Source organism: Triticum aestivum, chromosome 7D (genome assembly GCF_018294505.1).
Source record: "Triticum aestivum cultivar Chinese Spring chromosome 7D, IWGSC CS RefSeq v2.1, whole genome shotgun sequence".
Lineage (NCBI taxonomy): Eukaryota > Viridiplantae > Streptophyta > Magnoliopsida > Poales > Poaceae > Triticum > Triticum aestivum.
The window spans coordinates 424,904,385-424,921,197 of record NC_057814.1 but is presented as its reverse complement, the minus strand read 5'-3'; the positions used below and the strand labels follow the sequence as shown (position 1 = coordinate 424,921,197).

The 16,813-nt window shown below is 49.6% G+C and overlaps 3 protein-coding genes across 26 annotated transcripts in view; 2 read left to right on the top strand and 1 right to left on the bottom strand.

Moving 5' to 3' along the window:
• LOC123163704 (uncharacterized) overlaps nt 1–5,046 on the bottom strand; it is a 6,315-nt gene extending 1,269 nt beyond the window's left edge. Inside the window, exons 1-10 of one of the 23 annotated variants that reach the window (XR_006481961.1) lie at nt 4,695–5,046; nt 4,493–4,618; nt 4,012–4,223; nt 3,737–3,860; nt 3,584–3,657; nt 3,151–3,201; nt 2,966–3,016; nt 2,423–2,510; nt 953–1,822; nt 572–749 (exon numbers count right to left, since the gene is read on the bottom strand). Coding sequence is in view for 1 of the 23 variants with exons in the window: in XM_044581059.1 (XP_044436994.1) it covers nt 3,839–3,860; nt 4,012–4,223; nt 4,493–4,618; nt 4,695–4,940 (606 nt within the window). In the remaining 22 variants the exon portion in view is untranslated. Of the gene's footprint in view, nt 1–571; nt 750–952; nt 2,511–2,965; nt 3,067–3,150; nt 3,202–3,583; nt 3,658–3,736; nt 3,861–4,011; nt 4,224–4,492; nt 4,619–4,694 lie in introns of those variants that run through there. The other 22 variants (XR_006481962.1, XR_006481964.1, XR_006481947.1 and 19 more) reach the window with 22 other exon arrangements.
• LOC123163703 (uncharacterized) overlaps nt 1–6,719 on the top strand; it is a 9,354-nt gene extending 2,635 nt beyond the window's left edge. Inside the window, exons 3-4 of the mRNA XM_044581058.1 lie at nt 5,911–6,066; nt 6,154–6,719. Of these exons, the coding sequence (XP_044436993.1) occupies nt 5,911–6,066; nt 6,154–6,348 (351 nt within the window). The 3' untranslated portion in view covers nt 6,349–6,719. The remainder of the gene's footprint in view (nt 1–5,910; nt 6,067–6,153) is intronic.
• A 2,715-nt stretch (nt 6,720–9,434) lies between these two features.
• LOC123167433 (F-box/FBD/LRR-repeat protein At2g26030) lies at nt 9,435–12,191 on the top strand. 2 transcript variants are annotated; one of them, XM_044585279.1, is made up of 4 exons: nt 9,435–9,560; nt 9,714–10,625; nt 11,322–11,477; nt 11,598–12,191. In XM_044585279.1, exons 2-4 carry the CDS (start codon nt 9,762–9,764, stop codon nt 11,694–11,696), a joined length of 1,119 nt encoding a protein of 372 aa, XP_044441214.1. In that variant the 5' UTR covers nt 9,435–9,560; nt 9,714–9,761; the 3' UTR covers nt 11,697–12,191. The 2 variants fall into 2 exon arrangements, with proteins under 2 accessions (XP_044441214.1, XP_044441213.1); XM_044585278.1 differs by having other exon boundaries at nt 11,567–12,191.
• Nucleotides 12,192–16,813: the final 4,622 nt, after the last annotated feature.

The window sequence follows — 16,813 nt, the reverse complement described above, 5'->3', positions numbered from 1 at the left end:
GATCTCGCGGATGCAGTCGGCTGTTTGTTGCAGAGGAGCTATGGTTGGTGAGCGAGTGAAGGTCGGCTGTTGTTGTGGCGGGTGGATGGATAGGGTTAAGGCATCAGCATCTGCTTGTGTGGATAAATCAGGTGGCCCAGTAAACCGAGGCCCTCACCTTATTGATTTTAAGCCCATTTGCTAGCACACATGTGCACTGAAACATGCTGTTGGCGGCTGTGGTGTAAAGAATTTGAAAATCTAATTTGAATTTGTAATCTTCAGTAAGTAAACGCATACAGAGCCTTTTCATGTGGTATATATCTGGACTTATTTGAGCTAATATTCTTGATAGGGCAAACAACAACACTTGTTTTTACACCAAGACGTAGACATGAACAAATGTATCAGCTGACATGTATGGTAGAAGGCAAGCATTAATGAGCGAAGGCACTACAGGCATTGTTGAAACAGTAACCACTTTTTTAAAAGGCCCTAATAGCATGTCTATGTTTCATGTTAAAGTGAACAGAATGTAAAGTATGGCAATGGAAAAATAAGCAGAAGAAAGGGGTTGCAAGAATAGACATACCACTCAGGCACGCTCATTCCATTGCTTTGTCGCATTCTTTAGAGACAAACAGGATTGCACCCTTCCTCGTGTACCCCTTGTAGAATGTGGGATCTAGCTCGATGCACTTCTCGGTATCCTTCAGTACTTCAGGCATGGCACCTGTCTTGGTGTAACAGGCAGCCGTGTTGCCGTATGCCTGAAACATTGCCAATAGCTTAGCACTACAAAAGACTCCACATCACAACACCTACACTACAGAAGCATCTATAGACAATGGTCATCTCAAGGCTAATTCAAATGGCATACATGCAGTGTGAGATGTTATCCACATTACAACAGCGAAATAGCTTTACATAAATTTTTTAGCTCAAGCAATTGTAATAAAACATCAAAAATTACCTTTGGATCCTTTGGGTTTCTTCTGAGCGCCTCAGTATAATGCTTCTGGTTCTGCTAACTCCAGACGTTTTTATGTCGTACTGCTAGTTCTCGAGTGTCCCAATAACTTGAAAAAAATCAACACTAATCTCTGGCTGATACCACACACGAGTTGTTGTTGCTGGTACAGGAGTTTAGGGGCAAGGAGAGTAGGCACACATGCTTGCTGGAGCTCTTTGGCAGCGTAGCACAAACTCACGGAAAAACTCAAGGAAGATAAAGATATTACAAGAAAGTGATGCTTGTTCCCAGTGAGCAATAAAATATCGTATTTCAAATATTGTAGGTAGAACGGAAACATCACAAAGCAAATGCAGATATGAGATGGTTAACTAAATTTGATGTTTCACTGTTCTCGTTGGACAAAATGGCAATCCATAGAAACAAGGCATGATCATCCGAAACACTTAAATGATGAAGAACATGAACTGAGATACATCATACATGCAACAGGGCATCACTTTGTCTCAAAAGAGGGGAATTGCTTGGTCAGCAAATATATTTATCTGCATAAATGTCCATGTTTGCACCCTGTACATAGTATATATACTACAGATATGTGTTCGATGGAAGATGGTTTCAGGGTCTTATTATGACAGCAAAAAAACTAAACAAACTGAAGTCGTGCGTTTCTCTTCAGAGAGGAGGCGAAAGGTCTAATTTGTTGCCACTGTTATGTCCATCTGAATCCTACCTATGGGATTGCAAAACAGAGGAACTCGACTCATGAATATGCAGTGTTATTCCTTCAATTTTTCTACTCATCAGGTCATCTCATCCCTTGCTACGACAGGCTGCTGGTTCATCAATAACACACTTCAGAGGAAGGCCCTGCAGTATTTTCACCCTTAACAAAATATTCAGTCAATCAGCCATGTGCATCACATAGTCCACGGCAATCTTTTTTGTGAAGAACAAATATAATATCTACAACAAGTTAATCGTGCGAACCAGTTTCAGCTATCAGGAAGTGAAGGAGAATTGTTCTCTGTTCTCTAGCCATCAGAACACAATACTAAGTCCTAACTGAACAGAAATATTGCCTCAATCTTAAACTCAGATGCTTTCTTTCATTGTTATAAGGAGAATCCCCAAATCTGTGCTAATTCTCTCTAAAACTGAATATAGGCCAGATCTGAAACCAGAGCCTGCCTAAGCACCATCCTCGGGATAACAGAAAATATGCATTGGGTGGAGTTTAGCAAGAACTAAAATCAACCAAAACAGTGTCTAAGGACGAAATATGGCACTATATTAGGATCCCGGGCATAGGCTCATGGCAACAGAAAAAGGAAAAATGGGGAGCAGAACGAATCTAGGTTGCAGAGAAAAAGAATTTCCAAACAACATGTATAGGGCACACTGAGCATATAAACAGCAAAAGTTCACTTCTGAATTTGGTCACACAACATAAAGAAATCATATTATTACCTTTAGGATTGGGGAAGCCAAAAGAAACAGGAAATAAGCGAATAGATAGAAATTCATCTGAACTGGTGGCTCTCCCATGACATTGGACCTGCAATTTGACCACAAAAATTGTAACTTCCAATATATTTGAAGAATACAAAAAGTCAAATCTCAAAGAAAACATGGATACTTTTCAATCATACTACTTTTATGCCAATGATAGCATGAATATGAAGAACAGTACGCCAGGGAATGACAAATCCATGTGTAAGAGGTCAACAATAAGCTCTGAGATTTGTGGGGTAACAGATGCATAGGTGGACCTCTAGAACCAGATATGATAACGAGGTCGTCAACGACAACTCACAGGGAAACACCAAAGATATGTTGTCTACCTAAAATTTCCAAACAAATTGTAGAGCTAGCTGAAGATACAACTAACAATGTGTGCACATACAAGAAACATATGCATGCCAATTCCAGATATTTGCATGAACCTAAGCAAAATATTACATGACCTTTTTATGAAATTTATACTATATAATGCTTAGGCTGTATCATTACCTGTTCCATTTCCGGCAAAAGAACAATCTGAACTCGGCCTGCAGCTTTATTCTGAAAAATGAGATCAATAATTTGTACGCATCGTACAATGAACTTTGTAGCTGCAACAAGAGGTTTGTGACCAAATTATTCACTTAAATGAGCAGAAGCACAAGCAAAATTTAATTTGTGGTCAGTATAGCAACCTGGTAGTAGAAATTGATTATGTGTTCTCTTTGCTTACGTATAAATGCAGTCTGCATTAAGAATAACAAGCAGGAAAGCCTTAGGATGGATACGCAGTAAGAATGTAGTAAATCTTTAGGAATCTCATGGTAAAATGAAGCTACAATAACATGTAGGCATGAAGAGAGCTAGATAACGGAATGAGTTTAGCAAGAAAATTATGCATGTTGTTAGAATAGTGAGAAACAAGTGACCAAGGGGCACGCTGAATATCTCAGAATGAATTAGAGCCACTAAACTAAACATCTTACAGGGCTTCTGCAAATACAGTATCTATAGTTATACGACAGCACATAAAGTATATTCTAAAGCAGGCTGGGAGCATCCAAACATGTTTTCTTTGCCAAGAATTAAAAACAGAGTTACATCTGGATCTAGAATAGAAAAATATACCTCTAGGACAGCTCTACTCGTACAAGTTCTTGATTGCCTCTGCTGAGGACCAGACTGGATCGAAGTTCTAAGAACTGAAACCATGCTTAGTTAAAGTGGAAGTAGAGAGAGAGAGAGAGAGAGAGAGAGAGAGAGAGAGAGATTAATATTTACATTCAAAGACGTAGGACTGAATTTGCTGTTGGGGGGTCTGCAACTCATAGAATATGCATCATTTGCAATCTCCTTAACAACCCGGTATTGAAACTGTACAGATCAGCTGAACAAACAGATTATCCTGCAGGAAAGAAGAGGTCATCGATTGTTTCAACAAGTACAGAAACAAGCAAAGATGTCGTTGCGCCACCGCAGCTTCTACGTCGCCTCGTCCGGCCATGAGGGCGTAAATGACAGTGAGAGAGGATGGAGGCGAGGACGCGGGGACGGACCTCGAGGGTGGACGGACGGCAGCACGAGGGTCGGACAGATCCGGCCGTCTCTGCAGCCCACGCTTCTCCTGCCAAGGACGACGGCGATGGCACCATGGACCACCGCTGCGGCTCGAGCTCCTCCCGAGGTCGTCGCTGCACAGATGGAGACGAAGGCGGGGGAGGAGGCGAATTTGCGCCAATGCGAGGAGCAGGGCATAGGAGGGCCGTTCCTATGGACAGTATTAGCAAATACAGGACATCTGCATCAGCTTTAGCATGCCATTAAATTAAACAACAGGTTACAAATTCACTTCCAAACCAATGTAGCGTCTCAGATTTACACACAAAATCTAAACAATTTGTTCATCACCCAAATTAGGAGCTAGTAACAAAAATATAACCTACAAATTAATCACACAAATTAGAAGGGTAAACTGGAGTAGAAGTTAGTGATACGCAGGCATGGAAGAAAAAGAAAACAAATGAAAGAGGATCTTACCAGGAGCTTAGGTCCTTGATTTGGCTGTGCAGATGACAATGTAGTGCCGTCCTTGGTCGCTGGGCTCGGGCTCGTCCATGGCAGCAAAGCCGTCGGCAACTTGGATCCGTCCTGATTCGTCCCTCTCTGTTCGTCAGGGAGAGAGCACATAAGAAAGAGAAGGAGAGAGATCTGAAACAGGGGATTGGAGAAGAGAGGATACCATGGAGACGACGCCGGCGCCGACGCACCCCCGCTGGCAGGTTCCCCAGGCCCAAGTTGTGCCTCTACCGCAGCGAAGAAGACGCTGGTGGCAGCGTGCGGTGGGCTGCGTCGACAGGACGGCGCCCGGTGGCTGGGAGCGGCGGGAAGCACGGAGCTCGCCCTCGCCCACCATCGTGCGGTGCGGCAGCGACCCCGGCTCCTGCGATTGAGCACGGAGGCAGAGGGAGGGGACGAGGAGAGGCATGGGAGGAGGAGGTGGTGGAGGCGGCGGAGACGAGGCTGCGGCCGAGAGGAAGGGGGAGCGGAGGCGGCGGCGGCACGGAGAAGAGCTGCGGGATGAGGGAGAGGGAGGAGATATTTTCACAGGAGAGAGGGCTGACCATTCCTTGCGCGGTGAACCTTCACGTAGCGTCCAAGGAAACCCAGCCTCTGGTCGCTGGCCCCCACGGTCTTAGACCCCACCCGTCATCCTCTGTGGCAGCGGCCACGGATGTGAAAAAAAACCGACGGCTGGGCAAACGCCAGCGGCCAAAAAGTCACTGTCGCGACACCAGTAATTCGATCATGCGGTCAAAAAACACAGCGCGCGCTCGATGGCGCTGCAACGGCGGGTGCTCTAGGAGGGTTTATATGTTCAATGATTCATTACATACATAAGTGCAAATCAAACCTCTTGATAGGATGAGCAATGTTGTCTGGTCTCTGCTCATTTGTGAATTCATCAAATTGTTAACAGAAATATCTTAGTTTTTCATAATATAAAACCCGACCATTTCATATTCATTCTTGGTACAATAACTAAGTTATAATGTAGCTTCAGCATACTAATGTAAGGTGTTTCAGCAATTGCTGAAACCATTATTGCTAACTCCTACAAACAGATTGGACCAATGCAACAGATTTCATGTGAAACAACCATGGCGTTTTAATCACATGTGCTCCATTAGTCTATCGAGGAACAAAAATGAGTACATCACTATCTATATGGTTATTTTTGGTTAACATGATCTCCGTTCGTGCTGTAATTTTTTCTACATCCAATGTGATTCAAAGCTATAGCAGTAAGATTTTCAACGGCACTGCGTCAGAAACGTAATCACATTTTGTTGACTCCCTCCTGGTATTTTTGGCAAGTTTGGTGGAAGCAGATAAATGAAATTGGAGAATATGGCATGAGTTTTATGTTGTGGCTTAATCATTTGAATCATTTGCAGCTGGAGATGGGAAATAATCACGGATGGTGCCCAACATTCAGCAATCTTAAAAACTTGACTCTTGATAGTTGGTGCGTGCATGCAGACTTCTATGCGCTGATAGTCTTCCTTCAGAACTCACCTAATCTGAAGAAGCTAACTCTTAAACTAAACGAGGTATATGGTCTTCTCCATAGCATTTATCCTTCAATGAATGTTGGTGCATTCACAGTAAAGATAAAACAGTTCTCTTTTATTTGCAAGCGACGATATCACAACGAGGTTGTATCTGCAATCATCGGCGAGCTGGAGGATAGATCGTTTATATGTGAACAGCTCGAGATTGTCGAAATCATATGCTCGGAGGGAAATGAGCTGCTGCTACTTGGGGTCAATCAGTTTTTGCTAGAAGAGAGTGGCATAAGGCCTGATCAGATGCGTGTCAGTCACCAGAACTAAGGCCGATGTGAGGTCCGATTGTTTCAGGTCCCACTACAGGTGAAATTACATGGAATCACTCATTGGCATGCCATAGCAGGCAAACATTTTCTCCCCTTGGATGTATATTCGCTAGCTCTGGTTTATTCGGAATGAACATAGCATGCGTGTTTGCTACCCTTGTCTTTTTCACACGGTAGAATCCTAGTGTTGGTTTTGAATTATGTTCTGCTGGCGGTGAACCAAAAGAAACGCATCGCTATCTTCCCATGTGATGCCATAGTTCTTCCGGGAGAACATTACACTGCATTTGACATGTATGCACAATTGCTCGTTCTGGTTGGAGCTTGGATGGCTCCATTGACACTTGTTTTGAGGGATGTGTGATGTTATTGATCTGAGTTGCATGGCTGATGGCGGCAGAAAATTTGATGCTGCATTTTTTTATTTTATTTTTTGCGAGATGATGTTGATGCTGCATTTTCTGCTGTTTCTGATAGAAAAATGTGTCATGTCAATCTTTGTAGTCTACCTTGTATGCAGTTCAACTACTCCCTCTGTTCCTAAATACTCCCTTCATTCCTAAATATAAGTCTTTTTAGAGATTCCACTATGGACTACATACAAAGCAAAATGAGTGAATTACATTTCAAAATATGTCTATATACATCCGTATGTAGTTTGTGGTGGAATCTCTAAAAAGACTTACAATTAGGAACGGAGGGAGTATAAGTCTTTGTAGGGATTTCACTATGGACTACATATTGAGTAAATCTACATTCTAAAATGCATCTATATACATCCGTATGCGGTTCATAGTGAAATCTCTATAGAGACTTATATTTCCCTCTGTTCCTAAATATGAGTCTTTGCAGGGATTTCACTATGAACTACATACGGAGCAAAATAAGTGAATCTATATTTTAAAAATGCATCTATATACATCCGTATGCGGTTTATAGTGAAATCTTTACAAAGACTTATATTTAGGAACGAAGGGAGTATATGTGATATTCGTGTTAATCATGCACCCGTAAATTGCACTTCGCCATTTGTAAAACACAGTAATCCCTTCGTTCGGTTACATCCGCGTACAGTATATTATGCACACGTATACTAAGTCAACCTCTTATAACTTATAAGAAGCAAAAACCATCAACCGTTGCAAGTCTGGAAGAGATAATGAACAAGCATACGAGGAGGACGGCTGCAAAGGCACTAAAATGAAATGAGGGGTGGCTAACCACTGTCTGCGGACGCATCTGGTCGCGTTTACAGACGTTGAAGGGGTCTGGATAGTTAAAACATCTACAGCCGGACTCTCCACATCCGTCTCAAACGTCCGGATGAGCTGTCAGGTCATTGCCACGCAAAAACCGCACCGAACGGGGCTCCCTAGAAGGCCAGAACCAACCCAAACGCCCAAGATGTAAGACAACCCCATATCCAGCCCATATGTGGGGCTAATATGGGGAGGCCCGACGCGCCCGGACACTGTCGCCGCGTCGAACCGGCCCGCTATGGCCCGCGCCACCCCTATCACTACCCCCAATGAAAACCCATCCGCTCTGGCGAACCCTAGTCAAACCCTCATACCTCTCAGTCCTCTCGCCCTCTCCGCTCCCCTCTATCTCCTCCACTTCCTCCCCCAATCTCTCCTGCCCCCTTCGCCATGGCCAGGTCCAGCCACGAGTCCGGCAGTGAAACCGATCCCATGGACTGGGACTACCTCATGAACCGGCTCCTGCAGTGACGCGCTGGACACGAGGAGCTTGTGCTCTGCATCACCATCCAGCGCTCGCGGCTGGACACCAGGGGAGCTCGAGCTTTGTGCCGTCCGCCGACAGCTCCTCCAGGTCCCGCTGCCGCAATGCGGCCTGCGCTCACCCATCCCGCTCTGCACCACTCCAGATCCAGAGAAGGGCGGCCCTCTCCCCTTCCCTCTAGGGCCAGGTTCGCCCGGGCAGCGCTGGGTGCTCGTGGCTCCGGCTTCCGTGAGGATGCGGAATCCGGAGTCGGAGGCCAAGGCCGCGCGTCGCGAGCGGCAGTGGGCCGAGGCGGAGGCCGGCTCTTCCTGCCAACGTGCCCGCTTCGTCACCGTCGAACCAGAGGAGCAGCTCCTCTGCGAGGTAATGTGTTGTTCGCTGACCACGGCGGAGACAAACGCTAGGCGTCTCCGGCGCAAAAATGTGTAGGCGCTCCGACTCGAGATCAAAGCTTCAGAGCACCTCGCGAGGGAGAAGGAGACCACCAAGGCCAAGGCGGCACCCCATGCCAAAAAGCAGGTCTGTGTCATCCTCGCCTCTCCGGCTACATCTCGTCAGCGTCGGACAACGACACCACTAGCATGGACGATGACGACGATCCTCCCGCCGCGGACGTTTACACATAGGAGATGGCCCGTTGCGCCGATGACCGCAAGGGCAAGGGCCCGGCCAAGAAATGGTGATCTCCGCCTCCTCATCGTCTAGGTCTATCTCTATTTTGTATCTAGTTTAATCCAGCGAACTATGATAATAATTGGTTTGATGCCAACATTTAGCATTGCCAATACTTGGCAAGTCAACAATTGGCAATATCAAAAGTTGCTAAAAATTGGCAACTCCTTGTGAAGTTGACATGTAAACATGATAACCAACCAAGCACTAGCCAATATTTGGCATTTGGGTGCGATTAAGTTTGTCCAATGAACTATGCCGGAATCTATCTCTGTTTCAAGTCCGAGCTATTGTGATGTTGATCTACGTTGTTGATGCATTGTATGGGGAGACAAATGAGGTTGCTTGGTCACTGCTGGTGGACGTGTCCGCGGACGTATATGACCTATTGTCTACTACAACAAGGTGTGCCTTACTCTGGTGATGGAAGGGCGATGACGGCGGCGCGCCTTTGGCTCGCTTCAGTGCTTGTAGTCGTCGCTAGGTGGTCTACGGATCTGAATGTAATTTTTATTATTTCTGGTATTCGTTGTACTGCCATGATTGAAGATGAATAGATTGGATATTTTCTCGCAGAAAAAACAAAAACAAAAAACGTGGTTGTAGATGTTGTAACTTCTCCGGAAAGGCGTAAAGCATGGTCTACGTATTCTTTTCACTTTACTTGGCAATTACAGTACTCTGTTTGGAAATAAAGGCTAGACGCTTACTTTTCATCAAGGCTGTGGGCTGTGGCACTCGCCTCCACCCGGACGTGGGGTGGACGGAGTTGAGCGCCCTCGCGCACCACCGAAGGTATGCTCTTGATTCCTCTCGCCTCTCCTCGTTGATTCTCTCGACATTTCTTTTCTCGATTTGTTTCTCCGCGTTCCTCTTCTTCCTGCCGTCCCAAATCTTGTCCCAAGCTGCGGATTCACGGCTTGTATTTCTTCATTTTCGTTGCTGCAGCCCCCTGCACATCACCTGTTCGACGAAACGCCTCTGAGCTCTGACCCCATGGCGGAGGCGTCGGGCGACGGGAGCATGGAAGACAGGATCAGCGCCCTCCCGGACGAGCTCCTCATCCATGTTCTCTCCCACCTGCGCTCACGCAAAGCTGTGCAGACATGCGTGCTGGCACGGCGCTGGCGATACCTCTGGCGGTCGGTGACCTGCATCGACGTGTCTTTCGAGGAATTTGAGGACAGGGCTGCTGCAAACGACTTGGAGCGTGAGGAGGTGTTCAAGATGTTTGTGAACCATTTGCTGATTCTCCGTGAACGCGTAGACCTGAAGGAGTTCCATCTGCAGTACAGCTTGGTGGTCGGGGTCGGCCGCCTCAGTGCTAAGTCTGATGAAGCCAACCTATGGATCCGCCATGCGTTACAGTACAAGGCTCAGACTGTCAAGATAGGCAATCACAGCGAACCTCTGCAGCTTCTTCCCTCGGTATTCACTTCAACGTACTTGAAAAGACTGCACATTACCAATGCTCAACTGATCCTAGGTTTCTTTGACCGTCTCCGAAAAGGCTGCCCAGCATTGGAATATCTCTTCCTATCAACCTGCGACATTGAGGACCTTGACATTTTCTCCGACACACTCAAGGTTTTGATCCTCTCTGATGCTATCGGGTTCTCATTCTCATTTGAGCACGATGCCCAAGTCTCTATTTCTGCTCCAAGCCTCATTTCTCTGTCCGTCAAAGAGTGTCCTTCCGGGGCCAGGCTACCTATACTAAAGAACATGTCATCACTAGAGACTGCATCAGTATTGCTTTCAGAAGGAGATATCACAACTTGTGATGCTGATGGTATCAGGCAGTTTCTCGGGGGCCTCTCTGGTGTTAGAAGTTTGGATTTCTATTATGGGGATAGACAGGTATGCTTCTTGGTTTTTTGTAGATTACATTGATCTTGAGATATTTATCCATACCAAAATCTGCAACCTAAGCATGTTTTTTTCTTCTTCTGCCTTAGCCCTTCCAAGTTATACTAGATGATCCATTACATAGCATAAGTGCAAATCAAACCTCTTGATAGGATGACCAGTGCTGTCTGGTCTCCACTCATTCCATTTCGTATGCTCATTTGTTGATTCATCAAATTGTTGACCAGAGTATCTTAGTTTTCTCATAATATAAAACTAGTACAATGACTGAGTTATAATGTAGCTTCAGCATATACTAATGTGAAGGGCCTCAGCAATTGCTGAAACCATTATTGCTAACTCCTACAAACAGATTGGACCAATGCAACAGATTATCATGTGAAGCAACCATGATGTTTTAATCACATGTGCTCCATGGCTCTATCGATGAACAAAAATAAGTATATCATTGTCTAATATGGTTATTTTGTTAAGATGATCTCTGTTTGTGCTGTGATTTTTTTTCTTTCATATCCAGTTTGCTCAAAGCTATAGTTCTAAGATTTTCAACGGCAACCAATCAGAAACGTAATCACATTATGTTAACTCCCTCCTTATATTTTTGGCAAGTTTGGTTGAAGCAGAAAAAAGAAATTGAAGAATACGGCATGGGTTTATGTTGTGTCTTAACATTTGAATCATTTGCAGCTGGAGGTGAAAAATAATCACGGATGGTGCCCAACATTCAACAATCTTACAAACCTGACTCTTGATAGGTGGTGCATGCATGCGGACTTATATGCCATGATAGTCTTCCTTCAGAACTCACCTAATCTGAAGAAGCTAACTCTTAAACTAAACGAGGTATATACTGTCTTCTCCATTGCATTTATCCTTCAATGAAAGTTTGTGCATGCACAGTAAAGATAAAACTGTTCCCTTTTAATTGCCAGCCACGATATCACAACGAGGTTGTATCTGCAGTCATCGGCGAGCTGGAGGATAGATCGTTTACATGTGAACAGCTTGAGATTGTCGAAATCATATGCTCGAAGGGAAATGAGCTGCTGCTACTTGGGTTGAATCAGTTTTTGCTAGAAGAGAGTGGCATAAGGCCTGATCAGATGCGTGTCAGTCACCAGAACTAAGGCCGATGCGAGTCATCCGATTGTTTCAAGTCCCACTACAGGTGAAATTACATGGAATCACTCATTGGCATATCACATGGCAGGCAAACATTGCTTCCCCTTGGATCTATATTCGCTCGCTCTGGTTTAGTTGGAATGAACATAGCATGTGTGTTTGCTGCCCTTGTCTTTGCACACAGTAGAATCCCATAGTGTTTGTTTTGAACTATGTTCTGCGGCCGGTGAACCAAAAGAAACACACCGCTATCTTCCCATGCGATGCCATAATTCGTGTGGGGGAAGATTACACTGCATTTGACATACATGCACATGGCTCAAAATCGCCTTTTCATGGATGTGTGATGTTATTGATCTGAGTTGCATGGCTGATGACTGCAGAAAACTTGATGTTGCCTTTTCTGCTGTTTCTGAAAGAAAATGCTTCTTGTCATGTCAATCTTAGTAGTGGTACCTTGTGTGCAGCTCAACTTTATGTGATATTCGTGTTAATCATGCACCCTTAGTGTCGGAGTAAATGGCCACGGGTAGCTTAACCGACTGCCCCTGGTTCTTCTAAAAAATTATCAGGCCTTTGGGCTTCAAGCACTCCAAGCATTGAGCCGCCTTCCCTGGCCGGCTACCTCTGAAGCCGACTCCCGGAAGGCGACCCAGCCTCAGCAACCTCTCCCCAGGACAACTACGGGGTGGCCGACTTCAAGAAGCCGGCCAAGAAGAACGCCGACTCCAAGAAGCCGGCCGAGACCACAACCACCAAAGCTACACCCACATAACGGTGACAAGACGGGGTGTGGCCACAGTGCGGCCCACTACCCCCGAGGCCCGAGGCAGGCATGGCCACAGGAGGCCGTACGGGATGACCGTCCCCTGTTCGGCTCGGCACTGTAGCCATGCCAGCCTCAACGTCATCCACGACCGACTCCTGTACGGCCCGCGGGCGGCGGGCCCCTTCTGCCAGAGAGAGGCGCAAAGGCGGCCCGGCCTCCCCCAGTCGGACGGGGGTGTAGCCGGCCCCCAGAAGTCGGCTACTCCCTTCCTCGAAGCAGGAGCCCCATTAAGGAGACAAGACGAGGTAAGGCTACAGTGAGAGCCCCCGAGGCGGCCCACTGTAGCCACGCTTACCTCGACAAAGCCCTCGTCATCAGAGGCGAGGCTACAGTAAGCAGCCGCCGACAAGACCCTAGGCGGTGGGGCCGGCTTGTCGACCAAGAAGCCGGCAGCCGGCGGGACCCACCAGTCGGCGGGACCCAACAGCCGGCGGAGAAGCCGGCGAGCGTAGACACTGACGGTTGGGACCAGTGCCCAGCCGGATTACCATTGTATCCCCGGGGGTAGGCCTATATAAACCCCCCGGAGCACCCATGCAAAGGGTGAGCTTCTGAACACAGCACACACACCATAGAGATAGAAAGAAGCAAGAGCTAGCCTTGTTCTTCTTCTCCCTTGATCCCAACAGCTCTAGGAGCGATTGTAGCTACCTTTCCTTGATCTAGTGATCATGCGGAGACCCCGCAGAGCAGGACTAGGGGTGTTATCTCCTCGGAGAGCCCCGAACCTGGGTAAGATCCGCCGGCGTGCATGTCTTCGCCTCATCCCGTTTCCAGGCACCGGCGATGTCTTATTGGCACCCACAATGATAAGCCATCCGTTGGCATATGTCGCACCAACCACCCGACATTTGGCGCCCACCGTGGGGCCAGGTGCACCGTCGTCCGGAGACCTGTTTTGGACGGGAACCCTTTTCCTCCCCCGCGAGCACAGCCAGCCTGCTGCGCCCGATGGCATTTGCCTCGACGCGCTGCAAGGCGTCGACGACGCCTGCGCTGCGAGCTGCCTCGCCGATCTGCTCGGCGAGACTCGCATCTCCGACGAGCCTGCGTCCGACGCAGGCACGGACTACCCCGAGAGCCGCCTCGTCAGCCTCCTCGACCAACTTCACGTCTCCAGCGAGCCTGTTACAGATGTGGAGTCGGTCGGCTCCACCGACCCGATGCTTGTCGACTCCGACACAGCATCGCTTGACGCCTACCCCTCCGACGTGGTGGTCTTCGACGACCCTCTCCCTCGAGCTGACAGCGGCAGCAGCGCTGTCACCGAAGTGCTGGTCATCAGCCACGTCGCCAACTCGGGCGAGAACGCCCACGACGCCCTGCAAGCTGCGATGCACGACCTCTCCGTCCCCATCCCGGCCGATGCCGACGCCGAGACCCTGGAGGCACGCCGCCTCGCCCTCATCGCGGAGGGCCAGAAGATAGCCTCCATGAGACGCCTCACCGAGGCCCACCAGCGCGAAGTCAACCGCGCCGCCTTCGGTACGCCGCCGCCTAGCGGCCCGAGCCGAGCCGGCTTCGTCCAGAAGCGCGGCGCGGCCGTCGCCAGCATGCTGGGGGCAGATCGCCCCGTCTACGCCACCCCGCTCGAGAATCTGCGAGCCGCTCAGGCGGCTGCAGAAGAGCTCAATGGGCTGGGAGCCGATGAGCTCCCCTACATGACAAGACGGATCCAGCAGCTGATCGACGCGGCTGCAGAACGGCACGAAGCCGGCGCTCGTGCTGATAGTCATCCCCCGCGCCGAGAGCACGCCGCAACGTCCCGCTCGCCGACTGCGAGCGGCGCACGCCAGAAGAAAGACAAGGAGCCGGCTGCCAGCCGCAGCCGGACTCGCATCACCATCGAGCGCGACGCGGAGGGCCGCCCTCGAGCAGTAGAGCACCAAGGAAATCTGCCTCCTCCCCCGCCTCGAAGAGAAAGACGCCTCACTCCGCCGCCTATCACACACCCGACTCTTGGCGACCGACTCGGCCGCCGAGAAGGAGTCGGCGAGAACGACGCCCGCCACAGGATCGACCGCCTTGCTCGATCCTTGGCGTTAGAAGAAGAAGACGATGTCGGTCCGCCATGCTTTGGCCCCCGCATCCGCGACGAGCCCTTCCCCAAAGGGTTCTCGCTCCCCAGAGACACGCCCAAGTACAACGGCTCAGTGAAGCCGGAAGATTGGCTCATTGACTGCTCCACGGCCGTCAGCATAGCCAACGGCAATCGGCGCGTCGCTGTGAATTACGTCCCCCTCATGCTGCAAGGCACGGCGCGCACATGGCTCAATAGCCTCAAGCCCTACAGCATCAACAGTTGGCTGGACTTCACAGAAGTCTTCGTCCGCAACTTCACCAGCACCTACAAGCGGCCTCCCAAGCCTCGCCAGCTCTCCCTCTGCGTCCAAGGGCCTAACGAGTCGACCCGCGACTACCTCACGCGGTGGGCCGAGCTCCGCAACTCCTGCGAGGGGGTGCATGAGGTCCAGGCCATCGAGTACTTCACCGCCGGGTGCCGAGAGGGCACCCTCCTCAAGCACCGACTCCTCTGCGACGAGCCGGCCACCCTCGACGAGTTGCTGGTCACCGCGGACAAATACGCCACGGCCAACTCCTCAATGAAGACCGAGCTGCGAGTAGACGCCTCTGGGAAGGTGATTGCTCCGGCTCCCAAGACGCCGGCTGGCGACCCCAATCGGCGCCCTTACCAGAACGATCACAAGCACAAGGCCCCCATGCCGGCTTCCTCCAGTCGGCAGGTGGCCACAGTTGAAGACGAGCAGCCCGAAGAACGGCCCGCTCCCAAGAAGAAGGGTGGCAGGCCGGCTTGACAGCCGTCTTTCTCCTACGAGCAAGCTCTCGACGCCCCCTGCAAGTTCCACAGCGGCGCGAAGCCGTCCAACCACACAACCCGGAAATGCCATTGGCTCACCCACATCACCAAGGGCGAGGGGATGTTGCTGCCACCGCCTCCCGGTCCGCCGCCTCCAGCCCCCAGCAGCCGGCAGCCCGGCCGGCAGTCGGCGCCATCCAAGACGAATTCCCCGAAGAGCACGCCGCCTACGTCGTCTTCACCAGTCAAACCGACGACAAGCGCAGTCGGCGCAGACAGCATCAAGAAGTTAATGCGGTCGCCGCTAACACCCCCGAGTTCATGCACTGGTCAGAGAAGCCAATCAGCTGGAGCCAGGCCGACCACCCAGAGGTGATGCCCTCTCCTGGCTCCTATGCAATGGTCTTGGACGTCACCCTCGCAACGGAGAGGCGAGCTGCCAGATTTTTCCGCGTCCTGATAGACGGCGGAAGCAGTATCAACATACTGTACCGCGATACCATGGAAAAACTGAACATCAAAGCGAAGCAGCTCATGCCGAGCCGCACCGTCTTCCATGGTATCGTCCCCGGCCTGTCTTGCTCCCCAATCGGCAAGATCAAAATGGATGTTCTCTTTGGAGACAAAGATCATTTCCGTCGAGAAGCAATATGGTTCGAGGTAGCGGATTTGGAGAGCCCCTATCATGCACTGCTTGGCCGACCTGCTCTGGCCAAGTTCATGGCTGTGCCCCACTACGCCTACCTAAAGATGAAGATGCCGAGCTCGAAGGGGATCATCACGGTAGCCGACGACTACAAGAAGTCCATCGAGTGCACCATGGCCAGTAGCCGGCTGGCCGAGTCCCTCGTGGTGGCAGAAGAGAAGAAGATGTTGGAACGGGTTGTGGCCATGGCCGGCAAGCAGCCGGCCTTGTCCCCCAACCCCAAGGATTGTGATGCGCAGGGCTCCTTCCAGCCTGCCAAAGAGACGAAGAAGATACCTCTGGACCCGGAGAACCCGGAGAGGTTCGCTGTCATCGGGGCGAACTTGGACAGTAAATAGGAAGGCGAGCTCGTCGACTTCCTCCGTGAGAATCGAGACATTTTCGCATGGTCCCCAAAGGACATGCCGGGTGTCCCGAAGGATTTCGCCGAGCACAAGCTACATGTCCGAGCTGATGCGAAGCCGGTCAAGCAACCCCTCCGCCGACTGTCAGAAGAGAAGCGAAGAATTGTGGGAGAAGAGATAGCCCGGCCCCTTGCCGCTGGCTTTATCATGGAAGTGTTCTTCCCAGAATGGCTTGCTAACCCAGTTCTGGTTTTGAAGAAGAATAACAAGTGGCGTATGTGTATAGACTACACCAGTCTGAACAAGGCCTGCCCAAAGGATCCGTTTGCTCTGCCACAGATTGACCAAGTGATAGACTCC